Source organism: Lagopus leucura, unplaced genomic scaffold (assembly GCF_019238085.1).
Source record: "Lagopus leucura isolate 7727_CA_CO unplaced genomic scaffold, USGS_WTPT01 Super-Scaffold_100039, whole genome shotgun sequence".
Taxonomy (NCBI): Eukaryota; Metazoa; Chordata; class Aves; order Galliformes; family Phasianidae; genus Lagopus; species Lagopus leucura.
Window position 1 is genome coordinate 615,707 of NW_024962288.1, and position 26,589 is coordinate 642,295.

A 26,589-nucleotide genomic window follows, 5' to 3' on the forward strand; every position below is an offset into this window, starting at 1 on the left:
TCCATTCTGCAGTGTGATCAGAGCCCTTTGTAGGCAACACTTTGCATGGCCTGTTTGTAGACCATAGGCATCTGTATGTCTGCACTGTTCCAACTGCAAGCAGAGGTGATGTGGCCAAAAAGCACCTAAGTGCGATGTGAGTAGGTGAATTAGTGCAGGAAAAACCCACATTTACAATTTGAAAACATGGCTCAGCAAACGCAGGTTCTTGCTTGTCTGCATTGTGCTGCTAACAGTCTCCAGCATGGGACAACACTTGTGTCATAGCGTGCCTTAAGCACCCTTGTCAAAGTTTGCTGCCCTGATTCTCTGTTTCAAAGCAGCCACACCAACAAACTGGGCTTCAACAAGTATCAACCTTAGCCCACCAACCTGAAACAGCTTGAAAGAAGTCCAGCTTCTAAATTCTGCTATTTGAGAGTTAACTCATAAACAATCTTTCTAGAAGAAGACCTGAAGTGTTCAGTAAGAGTCTAGACCTAGGGCTTCTCCATTCACCCACCTGCCCTGAGGACAGATGACAGCCTGAGGCCTGGAGTGAATCCTATAAGAAACTGGTGCCTCTGCTAGAGTGCAGCAACAAGACAGGGTGAGTTTAGCAGTTCATTTGAATGGATCTGCTGGTTCATCAAGATTCTTGTTCTCTGGCATAGCAGGCAAAATGCTTCTAGGCAAAGCATCCAGTTGCCTGAATCCTCTCCAGGAAAACCCCGAGAACACATAAACTCCTGACAAACAACAGAGTGCCAGGTAGTAGGATGGCACTGAGTGTGGATCACGTTCATGGTAAGGGTGACAACAGGGCAGAGGGGCAGACTAAAAGCTGTCTGATTTCTTGCACCCATTTGGCACAGTTTTAAAGAAGTAAGCTCTGAAAAAGCCTTCTATTTACTCTTCTGTCATCTGCTGAGTTGACGGTCTGCATCAGTGGGAATAACTCATCCTCTTGATTTTGTTTGTTTTCAAGGCAAGAACAGCAAAGCAAAGGGCAGCTTAGTATTTTGGACAAGACGATGGCGTGGTACTATAGAAGAAATCTGCTCCCTCCAGGCTTGCTGGGCCCTCCCAGAATGCCTGAAGTAGGCTATGGATTTATGTCAGAGAAATATTTTGCTGTGGTTAACATTTCCTGACGAAGTAATCTTGTTTTATGCTTGAACAGTGTAACTATCCTACCACTTTATCAGCCACAGCTTCTTGCACCTTGACCCAACCCAGAATACAGCCAGAAACAGTTGCAGCCCTCTGTGGCTGTAGCTTGTTTTGTACTGCACAGCTCAGTGTTATACCACATGATGGTGCTGATGTATACGGTAAGCCCTGTGGGTCTAGACCTGAATCAGCTTCTCTGCGTGTTCCTCCTCTTTTTCATCGTCTTTTTTTTTTTTAAAGCATCATTCACTATGTCTTTTTCAAACCCAATACTTGCTAATGCACAGTCATTAAATATCACTTTGTGAATACTCAAGCTTGACTTTAGCTTACCATCCAACACTGAAAGAATTGGATGGCTAATGAACAGGGAGGGATGTCTGTTGCAAAATCTTCCAAACTTAAATGGCTTAATTTACTGGAAAGTATCATATGTAAAGAACATTCACTTCTCTTGAATTCTCCCTCATCTTCCATGTTCATTACTGAAAACATTCAGTTAAAACCAAAACACCTTGGTCTGGTTTTGGTTTGAAAAAATCTTTGGTTTGTTTCATGCATGCTGAAGAAAAAGCTGTCTCACAATGCTCTGTTCTCTCTTTGCTTGTTTCTGCTCTGGCTAACTGGAACCCTACTTGTTTTTGAAATTTCTAAAGTTTTTCATGGCTTTGAGCCATCCAAGTCCAGCTGCCAACTTTGTGTTTCTCAATTTTTTTTTTAATAAAAGAAGGTAAGATGATAAGATAGCCCAAAAAAATCAGCAAGATTTTTTTCTCTTAATGTAGCAAACAAATATCACTAGGAAAATAAATGTTTTTACTTAGCATCTTTGTAGCCCAAGCTACTTAGAGGCAATCTTTCTAATATTTTGCTGAACAGGTATGTCTTGCAGCATCTATCTCTCTTCCTACATTGGAGATGAAGCCCAGATATTTTGTAGAAGGCTGACTTCTACTTGGAGAAGCCATGCTAAACTTCAGCTTTTTACCAGACTAGCTCTTACTCAGTTCTGTGGTCCTGCTGGAATGACAGAGTCCCATCTCTGAGTGATTTTTGTTCAGCTTTGGCTTCCTTAATATCTAGGAATTACAAATGAAAAAAAAAAAGACTTCTTTTAAGCTAAAAACTTAGCTCTACTGTAATGGTTGAAGAACTTAAGAGGCCATGGAAGACAAATCTGACCTAAGGAGGCTGCTAGAAGCTGTTACTGACTGATGAAAGTGCAGAATTTAACTGAGGCTGGACAATTTGCTAGCTTGTTCCATGTTTTAGAGTGGTAAGATGTTAAGCAAGGGGAAAACTTGTCAAAAAGTTTTGCCAAGAGGGCAGAACTCTAGATGGACAGAGGGTTTCCATGTGGCTTTCTGCAAGATAAAGAGCTTTGTGACACCGTACGTTGAGATCTCATGGGTGAAAAATACTGGCTTTGAATGGAACAGGCTTCCCAGGGCAGTGGTCAAGCAACAAGCTGCCAGGGTTGGCAAAGCATTTGGACAATGCTCTCAGAAACAAGGATTGATTTTCAAGGGGCCTGTGTGGATCTGGAAGTTGGACCCTTTGATCCTTGTGAAATCCATCCAACTTCGGATATTCTATGATTCTATTAAATATTATTGCTGCCTAAGCAGAACCTTTGACTTCCAAACAGCATTTCTCTATTCTTTTATCCTTGGAGACAGACTTCACTTTCCACTTCCTGCACCCTCTTCACAAACTCCTCTTTTTAAAAAAAGAGCTGAAAGAGGAAAAATCTGTCAATTCAGATAATTCTCAGTAAATGAAATCCCAGGTCATAATAAAGTGGGTGCCAGGAAAGGATGCATCTCCCACAGCGTGCTGAGCACACAGTGCTGTCAGGCAGCTTAGAAATCAGAAGTCCCCACTGGACACACCAAGTACAGGAAAAGTTCTCCCATTTTATCCACCACAGGAAAAAAAATGAATAAAATCCTCCTTTTTGAAGTAAAGACCACAGGAGCCTGCCAAGGGGTGCCAGATCTTTCTCCCCAGACTCCAAGGTACCTACAGCTCAAACCCACCCTACACACTTTGTAGATGACTCATTCAGACCATTTCTACTGATTCCAAATGCAAACAGCTTTTCATCAGCACTGTACAGCTGCTTCTCAGCTAGTGACAGAATTTTGCTTGCATGACTTTGGTTGGATTTTACTGTACATTCAAAAGGATTTTCACTTTTTATAAGACTTTATATTTGTATAAGACATGCTTAGTCAGATTTAACCATACTGCAGACAGGGAAGAGTTTTCCCTTTCAGTCTTTCATGTAGAAACTCATCTCATATAATTTCATCCTGCAGTATTCCTGTGCTTGAGCAGACCTCCTGCTCCATCTGTGTGTGCAGAACAGAGAACACGTTTAAAACCTCTGCATTGGATTGCAGCTAATTGCTAACTGCTCCATAGGATGTATGCTAATTTAGCTTAATAAAATTATTAGATAGCAAATTTCTAGAGAAGCAGCAGTAATGTCCTCTTTATTAGATTTAGTAAAACTGCCAAAAGCCATCATTGTTAGTACGTATTTAGAAAAAAAATCCTTAACAGAATGAAGATGTCAAAGGGACATAGTATAGCATGCTTTCAATATAACCATCTAAGGACCATTTCTTAGGGGTCAATATTGAAAGTTTCTTGGCCAGAAAAGCAAGTTTGTAGATCAGATGCAAATGATTAGAAAGAGAGATGCTAAATAAAATAAGCAGCTACATACCTCCAGGTCATTAAAGAACAGATGTGTATCTGCAAGGTTGAAGATCATTTCTTCCATCATAAGACCTATCCGCACAGATGTTGTCGTGTCCTGTTGGAGGAGAATCACGTTTTTTTTTCCATTTACATCTATTTCTTTTCTGGGAGGTGGGAGATCTCAGACAAACACGAGATCTATACATTCCTGTTTCTGAAGATATGTTCATTACAATAATTTCATTTCCCAACTGTATCTTAGCATGATTTTCCTGTCCTTTCTTTTGCTCTCCTATGTAATCAGATTCTATTCTTTTAAGGATGTATATGATTAATCTCACACTTTTCAGCCTGCTCATGCAGGTGAGTTTAACAAGGACATTTAAACACTCAAGGCTGTTTAAGAACTGTTTCAGTAGGTTAGACCAAGAATTGGTTTCCAATAGCATCAGTGCTGAGTGGCAAGGGAATAGTTATGAGCAACAGAGCCTGCAAAGGGTGCCCCTTCCTTGACTCTGTCCCTCAAGCCATCCATAAGACGCCAGCATTTTTCTTAACACGTGAACACAGACTTCTAACATCAAGCAGCACCATGGTGAGCAGAATCTGAAACCAAAACTCAGGAGTTCAAACCTTAAGTCTTTTTCTCTAAAAGGTGCAATCAGACCAAGCCAACCAGACTGACTCCGTTTGGCCAGTAAAGCTCTCGGTCCCGTCCCCTCTTGGATGGGGACAGCAGCCATGGGGCTCCTACAACTCTTGACTTACTGCTTCAAAGATGCTCAGTGGGCACTGGATACAGCCCTGGAGATTTGTCACTCTGAAATACAATCATGTGATCTGCTGTACCCAGCCTGCTGCACTACAATATTGCATGAGTCTCAGTCACTTTTCCACGTCTCTCCCCTGAACAACTGACCTTCTTCCTAAACTGATAGCAAAAGCATAGAAAAGTTCTGAGGCAAACTATATTTCTAGCAGAACATTTTCTTATTCATTAAACACTTCAAAAATTCAAGCAATAATGGTCTATGGCTAAGCACTCAGCTAAAAAGTATTGTGTCTGTTTAAACAACAGACAACTTGAAAAAACAGCATTCCCACAACAGGCTTTTATTTGTAATTCATCTTCATTAGGACAGGCATCTCTCATCTTTATGTTTATGAGGGTGGTTTTCTCCCATTGATGTTACAAGCCATGCTAAAACGGGGCAGATTTATATGTAGTCTTTGCTCTAATTTTCTGCAGATTTCTGTGGAGTAGTGCTATTGTAGGACAGGATAGTAATTAATTAGTTGAGGAGCTCTAGAGGCAGCAGAGTGTTTGGAGGATGAGGACATTTCAATCAACCTTTGCGGCAGATGCTGTTGACATGGATGGTGTATTACATGCTAACCTAATTATTACGCATTCCTGGTGTAGTTCTCTTTAATTAGAGCAGAGTGGCTGTGGTTTGAGCCATGCGTATGACTCACAAGCACTGTGCCCATCTAAAGAAAAGCCCAGTTACTCATGTTTAAACATGTTTCTTGCTGCCTTTGAAAGAAGGGCACTCTCACCTCTGGGCAAAAAGGAAACTGCAACAGCCTTACCTTGAACATGCCTAATGTTAAGCCCTCTCCGGCTCCTCTGACGAGGCACAGGGACAAGGCACAATTAGGGCATCTAACCCTATGTGGGTCCACGTGAACAGCACTGAATCAAATTTTACTACCCAGATGCAGTTACACAGGGGAACTGTTCTGAAGAAAATATGCTGCTAAAAAGAAATGATTTTGTAAAATAGTTTTTAATGAAGCAATTTATTTTTATACATTTCAGGGATCATTAGCCTTTAAACCTTTTTAAGGAAGTCCCATTTGTTGGTATCTGTCATTTATTCTTTATGTTTTGTCTTTAGATTTGTTGCTATTAATCACTATCAGAGAATAGGAAACATTTCCACAGTGTATGAAGTTACTTTCTCTTAAACTAAACAATATGGAAATTTAAGTGTAGATGAGAGGGGAAATATATATATATATCTTTCTCTTGAGATAGAGAATATAATGGAATGAAAATAAAACAGAAAAATGTACTTTACCACCCAGAGGGGAAGTCGTTTGGGGAAATTATTTGGCATCAGTGCTCTCACAGTATGGATATTTCCTCTATAACAAGGCATACTTCCAAGTCTCAGGCTGATAAAGTTAAAAGGCAAATCAGCACTCCAGTAAGACATAGGTGTCTAGAGGCACCAGGCTAGGGTTCCACTAGCAGTTATTCACTTGCATTACTGTTGCATCTAGAAGCAGTAGTTCCAGCTCTGAACCCCACTGTGCTTGAGTTTGTACCCACAAAGAGGAAAGGCACAGTCCCTTCCTTCAGCTTGCCATTTAAATGCAAATAAACAGGAGAATCAGATTGATGAGCAAGCACAAAAATGACAAAAATGTATCAATTAATGTGTTGTCAAAATTCTCTGTATGCTGCATGATTTGAAAAGACAATTACGATTATTTCTTTTCTGAAGATGTTAATGAAGAACTCTTCCTGAGCGTAGAAACCCTGCAAGACTAACAAACGTTGCTGTACTGCAGGGGATGCCCTTCCAGACTGCTAATGCCAGTATTAGAGCAGTGTGAGGTTAGCAGAGCAATGTAAAATTGCTGCATCCTTATCGATGGCCCCTGCTAACAAGTCCTGCCATAGGAAAAGTGCACCCTGGAGCCCTGGGAACAAACTTCCTCAGTAACAGATGTAGCCAATGTTTTCTGAGGCATGAGAAGCCCAAGGACAAAAGAACTGCAGACAGCTTGAAATCAAATTTCCTCCAGGAACCACTTTTTACAGTGAAAACAGATTCATTTAAAAACTCAGCCCTGAGTACTTGGTCAGTAACATTAGAAGAGCAAAGTTCTACCCTTTGCTCATCTATGAGTCCTGCTTTCACAAACAAGGACAATGAGAGGCCAGGACAGAAAACAGGCAAAAGACTCCTTTTGTAAATAAAACCTCCAGTAGCACAGTATTTCTGTGCGTGTCACCTCTGCAGTGCATGCTGCTGGAACTTCCTTCAGCACTGAAAATAAACAGCCCTACAGATTACATTTGGTGCTTCCCTCTGGTCCTCAGACATGACAAACCAGGCACTCCAGCAGAGCTCAGCTCCTGGCTTGACAACACACAGCCTTAATAGACTTCTTCCCACCAGCTGGCTGAAATAAGCATCACAGCAGCAGTATTCATTTCAAAGTATTTGTTCCCAAAGACCTTGGGATTTCTCTCCTCAACACACACTTTTAATGAACAAGGATAGCAGTTTCACAGTTGCCCATTTCTGTTCTTCTTGAAGGAGATGAAGGGTAAAAAGCCCCTGACATCTTTTCATAAGTATCAAAATGTACAAAGAAGATGACATGCTTTTTTTTTTTATCCTTTTTGATCAAGTATGGTTGCTGTAAAGAGCATCCTTGGACGTGTCTCCCTGTTTTGTCTGTCACAGATGTGACAGAGACTGGGGTGCTATTGTCTACCACTGACAACACTGTGAACAAGATAACTTCTACTGAAAGTGAGGCACAGCTGAAACCCAGCCCTGTATCTGCTTGCCTAGGAGAAGTTTTTCTGCCCTTTCAACAGCTAGCCTTGCTAGAGGAAAACATGGAAAACAGACTGTGATACACTCCACAGGGGAAGGCAAAAATGTCCATTCATGTTTTCACAGAATTGTTGGGATTGGAAGGGACCTCTGGAGATCATCTGACCAATCTCTCAACTGTTTTCTTTCAATAGCATGAGCTGGTAATTTTTTTCTGAATATCATTTTTAACTTGGCTAGTTGCATGCACTGCTCCTCTCTGAACTACTTCAGAGATCTGCATTCCATGTTAAAATTGCAGTTCTATTTCACATATGTCCTACATACTAATCTCATCCTAAAGTTCATTTCAGTTTCTGCTTTGATTTTCTCTCCTCATTTTGAGTAACAGTATGACACAGAAGGTGGCTGAAGGCAGCCTGATGAGCAGCCTTCAGTCTGTCCTTGCCTAAAGATGACTTCCACAAAGACTGGAGATGAGCATGGAACAAGCAGAGGATTGAAGTTGGAAGAAAGGACTGCTCATGCCATGTGAAACTCAGATTACCCTGTACTGCAGCAAAACAAAGGGAACACAGGATGTCTAGACCCATTCAAATTAGCTTTAATCTATCTAATGAGAGTACAAATAGCTGTGAACATTTTGCAGCATGCACTGTGTAGAGCCCTGGACACTTCTTACTCAAGGGCTAAACACAGAAGCCTGTGTTACTATATTTTCAATACTACAGTAGCATTACCTACAAAAAGTCCATTAGCTACACTTCAAACTGCACTGTCAGCATCCTCCCATATGGCTTGGTTTCAAGGCCTTCTTAACACTGCTCCTGAAACACTTAGCTGGATTTTTCATAAACTACTTATACTTGCCTTAAAGTATGCATTAAAAAGACATGTATTTGTTAACACCTGCAGCTAGTACTAATCCATTGGCTGTATGTCCACAGCCAGCTCTGCCCTCTTGTAGAGCGTAATTTTGAGAGGAAGCGAGACGCAGAATTATCTCTGGCAATCTCTCAACTGCAAGTCGCTCTCACCCCCAATCCTGGCTCCAAATCAGCCATTTTCAAGCCTCTGCCTTACAGGTACCCTGTTCAGACACTGTTCAGACTTGCAGGCCATTAGCAAAGGGGCAAAGCTCGTTCCTATGAGACAGATAACAAATCAGCTTGTTGTCTGAGTCTGCTCCTATTTAGTAACGTGCCAATTAAGCCGACACTCAAAATGCGAGGACAAAGTCATCCTGAACGCAGAACTTGAATTCAGGCCTCCCTTTCCCCACCCTAAAAAAAAAAAAAAAACAAAAAAAAAAAACCAACAAAACAAAGCCTTTCTATTTAAAACCAATCAGTCTCTTTAAATCCCTGCCAAATACCTGTTTATGCCATGAGCAAATAATTACTTTTCTACAAGGAAGAAAGTATTAATTAAGAGTATTCATCAGACTCCTATTCTGTAGGGTTTATCTGCCACAGGTGTCAGCCAGAGGTGAGAGACGGATTAGTATACAATCAAGGGCTTTTCTAAGTTAAATCTCATCCTTGTGGTTAGCTGTTAATAATGAAGTTGTCACCAAAAGAAAGAATTTAATAGTTTTAATTGAATTTAATTACTTGGAAACTCCCGAAAAATGGACCAGCATGGTTGTATAAAAATAATAACAATAAAAAAAAGCAAAGGAACAAGTGCCTGGGCCACATGTTTCAACAAAGAGAGCCTGCAAGAATAATCATTCTTTGGCTGTAACATTTTATACCTTGATCAGAATTTGAGACGTGAACCAGGCTTTCCCATAAAACAGGAATATTAACCTTGTGCATCAGTTCTAGTTTAAGTCTATGGCTCTTTGAGGATAGGAACACATTTAGCTCTTTTACTAAACTTAACTAGCTTAGTTTTGTTTGTCTTTTATTTAATAAAAGCAGATTACTGCTGGACTCAGCTTTTCAGAGTTTTTCAAGTGAAAGAGCGTGTATTTGTGAGAACAGTTGTTTTAAGTACTCAAGTACTTCTGGAAGGGACAACACTTCAAACTTTTTGACAAAGGATGGTTCTTACCGCCCAGTTTTCTAATTTTCAAGCTCTAAACTTTTTGGCCCCCAAAATGAAGACATATCCTATGACCTAAACTTTACCATACCAAGGTTTATCAGACAATCTACTGAATTTACAGGAATAGTCTCTAGTCATCACAGTGCAATCTTGTGACAGATCCACGCTAGACAGAAAGCAAAAGTCAACTGGACTCCTTTCTTCAGGTACTTTTGCATATTCACCATTGCTGTTATTTGGGGGACACTTTCAAGGTATTTCTTACTATTTACTACAGGATTGTGCTTCTGCTGGCATATATCTGTTCTGAAATGGAGAGGTACTATTCCTTGGAAACTACTACAATAAGCAAATGTGAATGTCAGGAATTAAATCCTCACATTCAAGAAGCACAAGGAGGTTGAAAAGGTTCTCTAAATGAACTATGCTTAGGGACAAGCAGTAATAACTACTCTAATTTATCCAGCATCTGAACCAATGAGTTCTGAAACTGAGTCCAGCCCTGTGGGAATGCAGTACTTAAATACATTTTAAAAGCTGGGTCATAATGCTTGAAAACAAATGGAAGCTATTTTTATTTACTAATTGTACTGTTTGGGATGGAGTTAACTAGCAGCTGTTAGGGAAGGGGAGTGAGAATGTTGGTGTATGGTACTTAGCTGTCTATCAGTGTTAAAGCACAACAGTTACAGGGAACATTCACAAACAGAAGTCCACAAGTAATTCCTTTTTATCAGGTAGGGCATGAATGCCAAAAAAGGGATGGAATTTACACCATACACATCTTCACTGCCTTGCTCTACTCACAGGAAAATCACTGTATTTCTATGTGAGCTCTTGATAGCTCTATGAAAAATACAAAACTCCTCGAAAGCATGGTGCAAACATATGGTGGTGTGTAATCCTCACATGCAACTTCTTAATCCAAATTATGTCCCTTTGTGGTTTTTTTTTTTTGTTTTTTTGGTTTTTTTTCTTTTAATATTCTTCACCTTTAAAATCAAAAGCCTGATTCAGTGATACTAGAAAGCAAGTTCCCTTTACTTGCGCTTGCTTGACAATTTAACCCATAGATTTTATGTCAGAAATAATCCTTTAATACTTCCAAATGCTGCACATGCATTTTGCTTAGGAAGCCCTCGGTTCATCTAAGCTCTAGTACAAGAGGTTACATCCACATGAGCTCAGAGCATCTCTCATGCCCAGCATCTAAGCTGTCCTAGGTCTGGTTTTGCCATTTCTGCTGCTGCTTGAGCCAGTACAGATGATAAACACAGATGTTTGCTCCTGAAATACACATTTGAAATAATCAAATGGCTGGAATTATTTACTCCCTTCTCTCCAATAATGAAATAATAATTGATATAGCAGCATGTCTAAAGTATCAGACCTTTTTATTACCTGCAGTGATTGAACGCTTTTTTAATTTAACTTAAAAAGGCATTAAATACAAGGTTTAGCCTCCAGTGGGTAAAAAAATCTCCAACTTCCTCAGAAAATCCTTTCCAAATTGTATTCATCTTGACTTAATCCATGATCTACTGGGTGAATTAGGCTCTGTTTGTTTTGAAAATCTATTTTATGGAGTTCCAAGGACTGTGTTTTCCTTAGGAAGGGTTTGTTCTGCCTTTCTGACCAGGATGCCTGCTAGCAGCCCTCCATACAGGCCTCTGCAGGTTTTTAACATCCCTAGGTGCCCCACACACATGACTAACAAAATGTAAATAAACACAGCTGAGCCAGTAAGAAATTGGAAGGTTTTCTCATTAAAGAAATAAAATAAACAGATGTCCTTAAGCACTTTGGCTCATGTTTGTCAAAGGAATGGAAAACTCTCAGATGTTTGAACAGCAATAGTGATATAAGGCCACATCTCAAGTGAGAGAAGAAGAAAAAAAGCAACACCGTGGCACTTTGAATTAACTAATAGTTCTCAAGGGAGGGTGCTTTTGATTTGAACCTTAGCAACTTCTACAAATAGTTTTTAACGGCCAAGCAATAAAATGTAGTTTTATTCCTTCTCAGTTTGTAAAGTAGTAAAGGACAGATTTGGCCATTAGAAGCATGAATCACCATCAGATTTGATTAAATCCCTATGGTGTTTCAATCAGGTTCTGCCTTTATGATCCTGTGAGAGAACAATGCAGGGAAAAGTACAAGCTACTTGAAGCAATCAGTGAAAGTGGGTAAAAAAGGAACAAATAAATAAATCAACTCTGTTTTTTAGAGCACCTCAACAAGAGCCAAGCAATAACTTCTCAATGATATTTTTTTCTTTACATTGGTAATGATAATTCTCTTAAACGAAAACTTTTTGTAAGAACAAGTAACTGCCTATGAAACTTTTGAAGGTTAAGGTTTCTTAGATCTACATCACATCTGTTCCTAAGGTTTCTTAAATCTACATTATCTCATGTTGAGAATGAGGCAGTCCAGTTCAGAGCACTGCAGATACGACGTTCATTTGAAATGGAAGAGCACTGTTCTTAGGTCCTGTGCTCAGCTGGGCCAAGCAGCAACTTTTGTTACTCTATCCAGGTCTTGAGGCCCAACTGCCACTGGAGGACTCCTTCTTAGTCCTTAGCATACTCATGCCACTGCAAATCCCTCATCAGACAGGCAGAGCCTGTGTTTGTATGGCTGGAAACATCTACGTGTGCCCTGTCTCTACCACACTGAAACACCTCTACCACACTTTTCCACCTAGCTGCTTAGAACTTGGAAAAATCTATGGTTGCCACTTCTGCAGTGCAAATTAATGCTTAGACAAATGGCCTTTACATCAATCAAGTGTACAGCAACTCCAAGGCAAACAGCAGCTACTCTAGGCAAAGCAACCACACAGCTAGTCTCACAGGGAAACGGTATAATACAGCCAGTCCAAACACCTTCACTTAACTAAAATCTTGAACATGACTTTGCATTATTCTAAGCTAAAATTGGGACATAATGTGCTCTATTATTTTTTGTAGCATGTTTTTCTTAATATGAGCCAATTCAATAATGAATAATCTCAAAAACTGTTATGCATCTTACAGGGAATTTTATAAATCTTAACTCCCGAGTGCTAGCAGACATAGTCAAAATCCTGGTAAAGATCCAGCAATTCAGCTATTTAGTCCTTCATATTTGTTCCATTTAGTTCCAGGATTTCAGGGTAACTATTGCTTGAAAGGATGAATTTTAACAGTAGACTTGACTTCAACTGCATTTTGATACTAAAATCCTGGTGTCGTAATTTATCAAGGAGTGTGCCAGCTCAGAACAAAAAAGGCGCATCCTGGGATCAGTACAAAATACTGAAACTACTAGCCTCACACACACCCCTCAGCTAGGAAACATGAAGCACCTCATGCCTCTTTTCTTCTTCATACAAGTCCTGTGAAAAGCAAGAGAATTAATCTGCAATATCCTATTTAAATTTCTTTGAAAGTGATGCAAACATTTTTTAATGCTTTGTCAACACTGATTATAGAACTACCTTGTAAAGATCTTAATCAAGGAGAAGGGAATAGACTCACTTACTTGGCACAGGTGTGCTTGCAGTATCTTTTTATTGTGTCTGAATTAATTGTACCAAAAGAGTCCTTCTGTACTGTGTCTAGCTGCCCCAAACAAGAGATCAAAGCCCTTTGACATTTACCCAACTCATGTGATCCATTTTTTCCCACTGTATTTCATTAGTGATATGTCAGGCAGATCTTTGCAGACACAGTAAAGACTGCAGCCACCTTCCTGCTGAGTGGGAACTCTATACATGTCTGGGGACTGAAAGGGCTGGGTAGATGGCACATTAAGGCATAATGATGGTTTATATCTGTTGTGGTCTCCAGGCACTTGGTAAATATTCAGCACCCATACAATGATCAGAAGCCGGCAGAACAGGTTTCTAAACCTTCCTGAACATAATATCCAGGGTTAATTGGCTATGGAAGTTTTTTTGCCCCTTTTCTTTCTCAGATGGCCTCCTGCTAAGAAAGGGGTGGAGAGATTTCCTCAGGTCTGACAGCCTGGCTGCCCCAGTCAATTAGACAGTGACTCCATGTGTTTGTGCAGGTACACACTGTGGGCAAGAAGGCAAAGGGAGATGTGAATTTGTAGGCCACTCTGACTACCACAATAAAGGCTACAGTGCAGTGCCCATATGGGAAAGACATTGAGACCAAATGTCTGATGACTTATCCATAGGATGGAGCAAAAGGTTTTGACAGAGGGCACCAAGAGGAGCAAAACAGGCTGGGCCATTCATTCATGCTTCAACCTTGAGAAATTTTTTTTGTGCCTTAACCTCTGTTTATGCAGTTTGCAAAGTATTTTCTAAACACCCGAGACCAACTGTTCATGCTCTGAAGGGCCTTCACCTATGGCATGGACCACAGAGATTTCACTAGCTGAGTTTTATACCAGACATTAAGAGAATTTTCACATGAAATCAAGTCAGAAAACTTGCAGTGGAGCATGAATAATTCTTTTATGAAATCTTCCCCTCACTTCCTTTTTATTCTTTCTTTTTTCTCAGAATCTTTTTTTTTTTTTTTTTTGACAGCTCTCTACTGTCGCCACCAAGGAAGGAAGAACATGCAGAAGCATCCTGATTTTGTAGCTAAACAACACAGGAATTTAGTCCCAGATCTCTGCATCTAGGTTGATATTCTTCCTTCCATTTCTGTCCTCTCCCTGGAAAAATCACCCCGGAGTGAAGTGTTATTTTTCAACTTTAAAACACTGTACTCCAATTTTTGGCATGCCTGCACATCAGTTACAGCAGCACAGCCAACAGGATGATACTAAGACAGTGTTGGTCCAGGAATGGTGAATATCATAGAAGCCGGCACATTTTCTTGAGGAAGGCCATCAGGTGTGAGATTAAATTCAAAGCATGTGCATGTCTAACCACAGGCATGTGAATCTTTGATGGTCAATTATAGGTAAACATGGCAATTTTAGGCACTGATAATTTATTTTGCGATTAACATTTCCTACACTATTCATGCACAAGGTACTGAAACACCAGTAACTCCTGGCTCAGAGCTTCACTTCTACTTCACAGTTCACCTCACTAACATTTCTGAATTGTGATGCTATTTAATGATTCCCAGGACAGCCTGTCTGAGCATGCTCTATTTCCCACCTGGTTTAAGGTCTGTTCCAAAGCCCACTGAAGTCTCTATTTGTCTTTGGATCAAAACCATTAGCCTATAATACTTTTATAACAGAACCATTATCTTATAGAAAAGCTCTGTGGAATCTAATATTGATGAAACAAATGAAGAACTATGAAAAAATCCTACTGTAGGCTCTCAAAGAGCTTGTTGTAGCTTAATAGAAGAGGTGATTCACTCATTAAAAAAAAAGAAAAAAAGAGAAGAAAAAAAGAAAAATCTGTTTGTACCTTTCTTTACATTTGTATAAAGGCAACAGCCAACACAGGTTTGTTGTTTTGTGGCCGTAGAGGCCTTTCTGAACAGAAGGTCGCAATTTTCCATTTTCTTGTGCTTTTCTCTCCCAATTCTGTGTTGTAGGCTGCTGCCCACAGGTGCTCTGCCTTTGCCTAATATACTCTCATGGCCGGTGGGAACATCTCACACACTGCTAAGTGCTTTGGATAAATCTTCTCTGGCTCCACTCCCTGACCCCACTTCATCTCCAAATTGTTTGCTACAGAAATGAGCAAGAGCTCACAGGCACTGTGGTGGTGGCTTCTCACCTCTGCAAGTCTGCCACATCCCTTGGTCCATCGTCTACCCCCATGCAGAAGAAACCAACCCCCCATTCCCTAAGCTAGAGCAGGAGCAGCTGATGAAGAGAACTGCTTCAGAGGTTTTATGCTAGGACTGAACATACTCCTACGGTTAAGGAATTCTCCGTATGCTATTTGCAGCCCTTACTCAATCCTAAGTATGACCACATAGCAGGTCTACACCACGTAAGTTTATATTTCCTGATCTTGCCTAATTCTTTCTATTTTTTGCAGGCAGTAGGTTTGAGCTTGCACATGTATACCTCAGACAGCCTCATTCATTACGTTCCCTGGGAAAAGTAACCGCTTCAATTACCTTGTACAACATGGGTCTGAATAAATCCCTGCTTGGAAACACGTACTTGGTTTTCAGAGGGTGCTGCTAGAAGTGTTAGCAGCATTCCAAGTGCTGCAGTAGACTTCCACACCACAAACACCATTTTATATCCTTTACAACTGTGCACATCTAACAGCAAACAATAAATCTATCTTGCTAATTACACATTCAGCTTGTTATAACTGTCGTAAAACAAGTACAGCTGGTAAAGCTATGAAATGATGTCAAATCATATTTCTGCTTTCTAGAGAGAAGCTGGGTTATTTTCCAGTCTCCTGATGAAGTTGACTGTTCAAAGCCATGTGTGGAAACAGCTGCCAACTAGGTCATCCACCTTTAATTAGGTAATGATATTGTCTTTTTTCCTGCCCATTTAAAAGTGTTTGACATTCTGTAATTCCAAGTGACTTAAGTGTTTATCATAAAAAGCTGCCTTAGGAAGAAATTGAAGCACATGGTACTAAATTAAAGACCAAGCATTTTCTTCTGAGCAGCCAAATTCAGTCTGTTCATACACAGAATGTTGCCTCAAAAAATGTAATTGCCAGTATTTCAAAGAGGGTATCTGAAGTTAGGATAGTTAAAGATATTGTTCCTAAAGCCTCTTAAAAATATGTGCTTCAGCAGCCGTGCAGGAAGAGGAGTCAATGTTCTCCATAGCAACCTACACTGACTAACACAAGATCTTTCTTAAAAACAGTTACCTGAGATTCAAAAGAAAACACCGGTTTAACAGAAAACATTACCTCATTCAGGCCAGTTACTGCCCTGTACCAGCTAGATAGGCTCTTCCTTGCAGAAGAAAGACAGTCAAAGCACATCCTGATGTCCTATTTAGCTGTAGCCAAACAATACAAGCCTTTAAAAACAAGGAGCTAATTGCAACATAAAAGGAAGGTAAATTAAATACTCCTGTTAGAAGAAAATACCACAGGACATATTTATACAAATGTATCTGAATAAAATCAGCAGCATTTGTTTGAAAATCTGTCTTATTAACTGCCACCGCAGTTCCTGATGCAATCTGGCTACACAAGAGGTAATGTTAAAAAAATTAGGTTTTACCTTCCCATATCTGGATGCAAAGGTTCCCGTGAGTAAGGAGTGAAAAATAATTATCGTCTCATCCAGATCCCACACAAATACACGCTGTGATGACAGACAGGGTGGAAAAGAGAAATACAGTTACACATTATGCAATTGCAAGAATTTGTTCAGTCAGGAAATATGTCCAAGTGGACTACAACTTTTTAAGATCTCACGCCCATGTAGCACATTGATTGCAGATGCTTTGTGAAAGCAGGCAAAAAAACAGATCAAGAAATGTGAAACTACGTTTCTGCTGATCACCCAGAGAGTTTGCTTTCCTAACAGCTACAGAAATTCCTCATTGCATGTTAAGACGGATGACGCATTTTGTAAGCAGGCTTACAAAAAACAAGTTTTTTGCATATACACATACAAAGAAGAATTGGAGATGCTAATAATACAGAAACTGAGCAATTATTTTGACTACCCACAATAAAAGGCTCCAATTATATTGCTAATGCTATTCTGGCTCTTACAATTCACTAGTTTGCTGACGGGGTTTGCTGATAGATGCAACTGTTTCTCTTGCAGGATTTACTAAGGGAATGCGAGTTAATTTTATTACCTCAATCTCACTGTCAGCAGTGGGGGAAGGATCGTTGCTTCTTTTTGATCGGGCTCGTACCTTGCCATCCGACCCTCTGTGATGTCTGTCTGTTTCTATATCTTTTGCTGGGGTTGTTCCATATTCTCCTATTGGGAGAATTAAATATAAATTTAAAATTAAATTTTGCATTCATTATAACTAAAGCAGGAAACCGCTTAGTGGAGAGCACCAGGATTGCTATGAAAACACTCTCAGAAGATCTTAATTTTTTCATGTCAAAAGCTGACAAAGTTAGAAAAATAATTTAAAACTTCTAAGATGTTGCAACAATTTCAGAAAACACCGAATGTGTGTAGGAAAAAAAGTAGATGTGACAGTTCAAAACGTAATCCCATTCTTCATTAAAAAAACAAAACTTTTTAAAATTTATTCCCCTCTCCGCCCTTTGCTTGAGAAAAATTAGAAATGCAGGAGAAAAGTACATCAAACATATGCAAAAATGTCTTTTTTTTTTTAAATTTGATAAATGCTCAGGATTGAAAAGATACTTTCAATATCACCTTATATTTATAAAATATATGTATAGTCTGTTTAGCCATATTCCATTTCACCAGTTTAGAAATAACTGAGCAGAGGCAGTCAAAGGTGAACTTCCCTGTATGATGTTTTTGTTTTGGATGGCTTGAGTTTCATAAACCTGCCCAGATTTCACTTACCTTACATTACAAATCCTTTTCAAACATATTTTTCTTTTCACCTTGCTAAGCTGTGGCCTCTCCAGCTTCCTTGAATAACCATATTCTTCTTCAGAGAAGCTTGGATTGTGCCTAACAAGCCTTTTATGAAATCACTTTCCCAAAAAAGCTGAGATAAGATCTAAGGAACAGAAAATCCTCCAACTGCTTTTAGAGCAATCTGTGACTGCTTCTTTTTAACAACCAGTAATAGTTTATTTTTCTTTCAGAGCAACCACAGATGTTCAGATTTGTTCCATAAGTCAGCAGACCTACAATGGGCGTATACTGTGATCATCCTCAAATTATGTGGCGTTCTATATAACTGTTATTGCATGCCAATGAAAACTTTAGTAGGGAAGTGATATTTGAAGATTTTTCTTGAACAGTGCATTGAAGGATCATAATCGGTCAGTAATTCCACAAACCATTTAAGCCATGAGACTTTAAGAATTAAGTGCTCAAAGAGAGGCCACCACTTCTTAAGTCTTTCTACACAGACTTTGTCTTGAACTTTTAACTTAGACAAACAGTTTGTGTGGATTTTTTTTAAGAGAAACTTTATGTACTTATTTATGAATGCATATATTATAGATTGTTAGAAGTGAACAGAAACTTTGACAGAGATGTGGGGTACTGAGGAAACTGGGGCTTTTTCAGAGCATGGCCACTTGTTTTGAACGTACTTCTACATATATTAACACTAAGGATTGATCTGGCTTTTGCATGTAACTATTTTATCTTTCTGTACTACCTTTAGAAGGATCAAACTGTGCGTCCTCATGAAAACGACACAGGATAGTCTTACAGAGGCTGTGTTTTCTGACCTCTTCCCAAAACTGTCATGAGCAGAACTGTCACATGCTAGGAAATCTGATTTCTCAGTGTAAATATAGGTACTAAAAAAACATTCAAAACATCCAACAGTAAGGTTACAGTACTTATGTCTATGGAGGGCAGGCACTGCAAACTGAAAACAAAAGAAAAGCACTCACCAGACAGCGATTCTGTGCTCTGACTGGTGATGTTGTGAGAAGACTCCTGCAGAGAATAAGTGGAGGTTGGGATGGCTGAAGGGCTGATGCTGTTTGTGGACATGTAGGGAGAGTTGTAGGAGGAGCTGTAATACTGTGAATACTGGCTTTGAGGAAAGGTTGGGTATGATGAATATTCCTTTGAGGGAAAAAGAAACATGTAATTTCTGTGTATCACCAGTTTTATCTTATAAATAAATGAGTAAGGCATCACACACACAGCAAGTCAATGTTATCTACACATGCAGCAAGCCCTGGCTCAGGAATATTTTTGCTAAAGAACTATGTTTTGTTCACTTAAGAAATTACATTTATGCTCCTCCCAGATATATTCCTACTTTATTAAGATTGGCTGACCTCAACATGAGGTCAGATATCAGGCAATTTCTGCTTTTTCTATAGGATTTGATTTATCAGTGCTGACACATCTTGCATTGCAGGGCTCAACAATTCTATACAGAAATAAAGTAGGTTGCATTTTGCTGTGATCAGCAGCATTTTCTGATCAGCTTTTAGAATGGGATATAAAAAAAGAAATGAATCTAACAATTGCTTTGCAGAAATGCTCACACATGAGACTGTCCTACTGCCTCTGCAAGATCTAAATGCCAGAATGATATTCTCTGTAGAAAACTGTACTGAAATCACAAGGGGCAAGTGAACTTGGAAAGCTGGGATATGATGATACTCTTTGTCTTGATGTTAAGGATCCCAAACAAATTTGTAACACCCTGTCCATGTGTTCTTCTTTGTGGGAAGTAAGATATGGAAACAGATTAGAAAACTTATATCTGGGTAATTAAAATATAAAAAATTTCATTTGTTTCTTTTGTTCATCATCAGAACTCCTGGTCTTGTTCACTTATTTGCTTTTTCAGGCGTAGAACTGTATTCGTGCTCTGGGGATTGTCCTTCAACAAAAGGTTTTTGTTTCCCCAGAAATGGTAATTAGTATCTGGTCTTAAATAAAATTAAATAATTAAATAATAAATAGTATTTAGAAACACTAAAAGCCCTTTCCTTTTTAACTGCTTACATTTTTGTCTGTGGCACAGCTATTTCATTAGCTCTCAGTCACCAGGGAGCTCTCAAGAATAGAAATGACTCAAGTGATTAAAATAAATATTAAGCTGAAAAAGAAGTGAGAAGTTCCATTGTTTTCTCCTTAAGAATATCACAAAATGATGAAAACAACACACTTATTTCTCATTGTGCAGGTAAGCTCTATACTTGAATCAAGTGCGCTTATTTCAGCATTTATTGACCATGTTTTTAGCCAAAACTGAAGTAATAATGAAATTGCCCACTGTTGTCATTTGAAATATGAGACATAACAACCATCTTGTTGACAAGTAATTGAAATTATTACTCCATGGCTAACTGAAAACATTTTGGGGGATAGTGTACTCATTTGTTCAGTCCAATCAAGAAAAGTCATCTATTACTGCAAAAACATCTGTCTTGTGCATATATGCATGCTGTTTATTTATACACACACATTTCTCAAGGTATCTGAAGCATGAAGCCTACAGACAGGTGTACTCTCAAAGAAGGAAGCACAGAGACAGCTCAGATGGCTCAGTATTCGGTGCCTGCCAACACCTCTTCCAATATGTTCCTATTTATTACACAGTGCCAAGATAGCAGAGGATAAGATCCTAAAAGGGAAGTGCTCTGCTCTGGAAAACATATCTGAAAGTTGCAAGATGGCAGAGGAGTGATGAAACTTTCAGCATCGCTGTGCAGATGCATAGAGACTGCCAAGAGTCCTTCAAGGACTGCATTCTCTCTTTGTATTTTGATACACGTTTTAAAGCTAATGAAGATACAACAGTTCAACAAATGGCCATACCACTCACGTACACCAAAATGGTGCTAGGTAAAACACACAGTAGAACTTTTCTTAATTATATGTAAACACCAGGATAATCTCTCTGATCTGCCAGTATTCTAGGTGTTTAAATTGGTTGACAAGGTTGCCAATAATAAATGCTGAGATATACCTGATGCACAGCACTGAATCCAGCAGAATTTGCCAGGCCATTGGCTCCCTGGTAAATCCCTGTTGTGCCTAAGGGAAAGAATATCACACTCATAACACACAGTAGTAATCAAAACAATAGAATATTGTTAAATGAAGATTTTCTAATAAAGTACCTAGAAAAAAAAGCATATCACAAACTATGGCTGACATAAGTGTTAAGACTGGGGTCTGCTTACTGAAAGACATACAAAGACAACAATTAAATACACTGAAACAAACATTTATGGAGCTGGGAAACAAAGCTGGAAAACAAGGATTCAACTCAAGTTTAAAATTCAGTCAGGTTTCTATGCCACCGCAGAGAGCAAAAACATTGCTTCATCCTTGGATACTAGGAAGAGAAAGGATGGACAGGCAATTTTTTTTTACATAGTTACTTCCCAATGAAATATCTAATGTCCAGCCAAGATTACTTAGCTGGGTGAAGCATTACTACAAGAATTTTATGGGTGGAGAAGTAAAGGTTCAGAAAGGTTCTGTACGGACAGTCCTGCTTTGCCAGATTACTGAGATCTTCTTATCGGCTGAATCTCATTCCTCCAGCAAGTCCTAGCCCTGATTTAACTCCAGTCTAGGCTATTTTCTATTTTAAAATTTCTCTCTTCTCATGGGTGGAAAACTTCCTTCTGAGATCAAGTGAGGCGATAACAATCTATACCAGAAGTCTTCTTCTGGTGTCTACAGTGCTGTTTGCTCCAGAAGACAAGCTATTCATGTACAAGAGGAGAAAGCTGGACAACGCTGTACTCCATCCTAATGCAAGGTCCTGGACACCAAAGGGTATTCACATGTTCTTGCTTCCACAGTTACCTAAATTCGGTGAAAGAGGTATGATTTTGTTGCTGTATGGCCACAATGAAGTCTTGTCTAGGCTTCATTTTGTCACTTTGAGGAAACATCAGAAAAAGCCCCATCAGGTACTGAGCCTTTTTTTCTTCTTACCCTAAAAATGATTTTGAGCAGTGCTGTGTTAGCCACATGTATTCCTCCATGTCTTCATGTGGCATCCTTTCTCTAGAGATCCACTTGCTTGTTTTTATTTTAAGACACCAGATTAGCTAGGGAATGGACAGCTGAACAAACTCCACTCTGCCAAGTGCAACTACAAAGCACACGCAGTAATAAATAAATCTCACACCAAAAAGAAACAGGAGGGAAGAAGACTGCCTTCCAAAACTAATTTGCTGCCACTTGTAACCGAGAAGGAGAAAGAGGGTGCAGGTGACTGCTGGGTCCCTAAGGCCTCCTTTGCATACTGGCTGGGGAGAGCTGAGCCAGTGCAGGTGGGTTCGGGGCATACCATCCCATGGCATTCAACCCTCAGAGGCAGCTCTGGGAGGAAAGCCAGCACAGTGCCCAATCCTCCTCCTCTGCACAGCCCATATGCTGAGAACACCCAGAGCGGCATCCTGACAACGGGATCACATCCAGCTACTGGCATTTCCCCACCTCCACCCATGCTAGGATTTGCTTTTCTGTATTTTGTAAAAAGCAACGAGCACACAGCAGGAGGAATATATTCCTGTGGTAGCTATGCATTTCTCGCCACTGTGAAGGGGAGTAATAGAGCCCCAGTGCTTACAGGCAGAAACAACTTTCACAGAACACAGACAGCTCTTGTACACCAGCATTTAAAACAAAGCAGGGGGGGATTTTTGATCTTCCTCAACTGTCATTTAATAACAATCCATCATCCTTTATTAAAGCTGTCAAGAGAGGAAAGAGTTACCTCAAGGGACTCACGCTTTATGTGTAAATTGTGATGAGAACATGTTTATTGCTGTGCTACCTGCACATGATACCACAGCTTCCTGGATTCCAAATGATTAGAGGGAATTATGAAAAGAAGGAGAGACCTGCACCGTAGGAATGAACTTGCTTTGAGCTTCCAGCAATGCAACCCAAGTGTGTCTGCACACACACAGGTGTGTGAGCAGAAAGAAAAGGGTAAAAAACACAGAGGTGAGAGGATGGAGATTGACTCACGCTCCACAGCTTCTCACAGTGCACAGTGACTAGATCCCACATAGTGGATTTTGCACTCTGGTTTTGTAGAGTACTTTTGAAAGTGTTTAAGCCTGACATTTTCCCAAAACCTTAAGTTCAGCTGGCCTGGGAACAGGTTTTAGCAAATCAGGTTTTTCACTTCTGTCCCCTGACATATCCTCACCAATCAGGAGTATCCATTCACTATCATTTGTCTGAACTGAGATCAAACAGTCCTGTTTTATTTTCTCCTCCTCCACTGCATTAGGAGAAGGCAATGTCCCCCTCTAATACCCCAGGAATACTCTGAGAGAGGCTAAGCTCAGTATTTTTTTGCAGATCAGCCCTGTTATAGCAGAATAGGTACAGATAAATAACCTTGGGCAACCAGGGAAACAAAGCTGGTAAAAATTCAGAAGTTCTTGTTAGCTGAATAAGGATGAAAATTTAATGGGAAAAATCAATTATCAGCATGGAAAAAAACTGTTCTTGAAAGTTCAGGTTCAAAAATATTTCATTTTAACTGCACTCAACACCAATGCTTATGAGGACTAGAATCATCCGATAGGAATGATAGCTAAGTCTCTGCTTGACTTTACAGGCTAGACATTCTGGAGAGACGAGATTTTCAATGATGAAAAATCCATTCAGATGGAAAGAAAACAAACAACAGGCAATGAAGATAAGGATAAAACCTCCTTTATCATCTAACAAAAGGCAGAGAATGAGACTCACCATTTAGTTACTGTGAAAAGCCTTCCAAATTTGAGCCATACATAACATACATACATCAAAACTGGCTCCAAGCTTTTGCTTTTTCCTCCCTAAATCGTTGACAGAAATAAAAATTCCAGTAATAAAATGAGCCTGCTGCATGCAATTTCAGTTTTGCATCCGTAAAGTAGCACTGGAAAATTATCAACAAACCTTGCATCCTGATGTTAGCTATTATCCCTATTCCCCATTTAGCCATTTTTATAAAGTGCTAAAGACAGAATCTTTAGCAGGGTGTGTTGTGATTGGACAAGGGGAAATGCTTTCAAAATAAAAGAGGGGAGATTTAGATTGAACATAAGGAAGAGGTTTTTTAAAATTAGGGGTATGAGGCACTCGCACAAGTTGCCCAGAGATCTGGTGAATGACCTGGAGGCATTCAAAGTCAGGCTGGACCAGGCTTCGAGCAACTGATCTAGCTGTAGAAGTCCCACTGTTCCCTGCAGAGGGGTTGGACTAGATGATCTTTAAGGGTCCCTTCCAACTCAAATGATTCTATGATAATAGCACATGTAATGTTCAGAGATGTGCAGGAATAGCATCAGAAAAGTGTGGTTCTTTGCAGTGGAGCAATTCTAGGAAGCCACTGAGTAAGCAATGTAATAAATGCCTTGCCCCTTCCCATTTCTGAATGCTTACTTTCCATTATCACAGGACTTTCACTTCCAAATATATTGGCATTACATACATATATATATGGTATATATTTTCCTGACTTCTGAATAAGGCACACTGTTTCAAACTGCAGCTGATTTTACATTTGCAATACTGTAGATGTGCAAGCAACCAACTTGTTTTTATCTATCTTGGTAGTTCAATATTGAGTAATTGCATTTAAATTCCTGCTTGCAAATCGGAAACAAGCCTGCAATCTCTCCTTTTGGATCTTCTCCATATGGAATATGGTTCACATCTGCGTTCAATCACACCAGTTGCTAAATGTCACAATGCCCTCATTCACAGGTAGCTTAAAGAACATTTAGCTGGTAATAAAACAATCTGGATTCTGGAGAATAGCTCTTCAGATGTATGGTACTGAAAACGTTCCCTTTAAAGTATGGGTATCACAAACACACTTGCATGAAAAAACACCACATAAAAGCCATGCATATGCTGTACATATTCAGTGCCATGGCTTCTCCTTGATAAGTAGATGTGGCCTTTCTCTATATCAGTGTCCAAGGGCAATATTTATAGAGAAACTCTTTGTGAGCTGATTGATGTTATATATTCATACACATGGATTTCATTTGCTATGTCTCCTTCCTTCCCATTTTAATTCAAGTATTTTAAAGTCCATAACATGGTCAAGAGTAATTCAATGATGTGTGCATTGCTCCTGCAACAATATTCACACCAGCTTCTCTGCTCAGTCTCTTCCCTTTGCTCTTTCCACCACTGCAGTTACAAGATGCATTTCTTTTTTCTCTTTCTTTCACACAAGGATATGTAAAGAAAACAAGGGGATATTCAGTTATTTTTACTATCTTCAGAACTATAGCTCTTGCATTGCTAAAAAATGTTTTATTTCAGCTTATGAATACACAGTACAACACAAGAATATCTGTGTCTTAGGAAGTTGTGATTACAGAGATAGAGTGGATCAGTGGTATAGTTCAGATCAATACCATGGCCAACTTTGAAAATTAGGTTTGTGTTCTTGCATTACACAGGTCAGAAGGCCCTGTCATCAGAAGGGTGAAATAGAACAACAACATTTAGATTGAAGTGCTTCCTCTAACTCAAAGATTTGCAGACACAGTGGTTTTAGGTAGCTCTCAAAGGATTATTTGATTATTGAGAACTAATAATATGAATGCTTACGGGGTTCAGTTGATTTGCATGATATTTCACAAGCCTGCCTATAATTGTTTGTATATTCTTAGGTTAGCAAGCTGTTTTCCTACAGGAAACAGTGTTGACTACAAATGATACAAGGAAAGGCCTTAGTCTAACTCCCAGAGGAACATGCATTACTCTATGCTACGAAACACATCTGGATGAAGATTTGCATGGTCATTCAAAAAGGTTCTTTGCAGTACTTTACCTCTTTTGACAAGCTAATGTTTCCTGCAGTAAATACTGCATTCTCCAAGCTGCTACTTTTTTAGCCAGAGGTTAAGCACTCCTCAAAATTACCTCCCACCAGCTATACTCCAGTGCCTTGTAATGTTCCAAATCCAACAACATCTGCCTGCATTTACTGGGCAAGAAAGCTCGTAAAATGTTGCACGGCTGTCAGCTGTGGAGGTATTTCAAGACTATCTGACCTGTTAAAGGAGAATAAAAACTCAACCCACATGTACTTTGCAGCATACTGCTCAACTGTTTGCCATTAGGCATAAGGAACCAAAAACGGTCTTGTATTTCTGTCTGAAAGGGCTCAGACAGTATAGGGAAAAGCACACTGTATTAACCTAGATGAAGGCATGGTTCTACCACATTATAGCACTTGACATCAGCAGTGTCTATTAAAGGATATTGCTCCCAGAAGCATACAGACACCTTCTGCAGATATTACCCCCTGACATGCAACCCACTTAAAATACGTCCATTTGTCTCCCACTGCAATCCCATTCACTCCTGCTAGTCTGACCAGGTGTTTGTGGGCACTTTCAGTGGTGATACAGAACATACTGCACAGTACAGGTTTTCTGAGTCAAAGCTCTTTCCCTGCTCCCTGCTTCTGGGAGTGTTCAACCCCCAGAGCCTCAAAGAACTTTAACAAGTGAAAACCAGGCCAGTTGTACAGACCTGGCTTTTACCATACTTTTGAGCCTGGTCACCTGTTGAGATCAATCCAGCTCAAC

General features: G+C 39.6%; 1 protein-coding gene across 4 annotated transcripts in view; it reads right to left on the minus strand.

Annotated features, from left to right (window-relative positions):
• The window catches only part of EYA2 (EYA transcriptional coactivator and phosphatase 2), a 90,785-nt gene that overhangs the window by 10,142 nt on the left and 54,054 nt on the right, over positions 1-26,589 (minus strand). For all 4 annotated transcript variants that reach the window (XM_042883705.1, XM_042883704.1, XM_042883708.1 and 1 more), the window contains 5 exons: positions 20,979-21,046; positions 18,937-19,114; positions 17,226-17,353; positions 16,637-16,720; positions 3,887-3,976 (listed from right to left, as the gene is read on the minus strand). In XM_042883705.1, the coding sequence (XP_042739639.1) occupies positions 3,887-3,976; positions 16,637-16,720; positions 17,226-17,353; positions 18,937-19,114; positions 20,979-21,046 (548 nt within the window). The remainder of the gene's footprint in view (positions 1-3,886; positions 3,977-16,636; positions 16,721-17,225; positions 17,354-18,936; positions 19,115-20,978; positions 21,047-26,589) is intronic.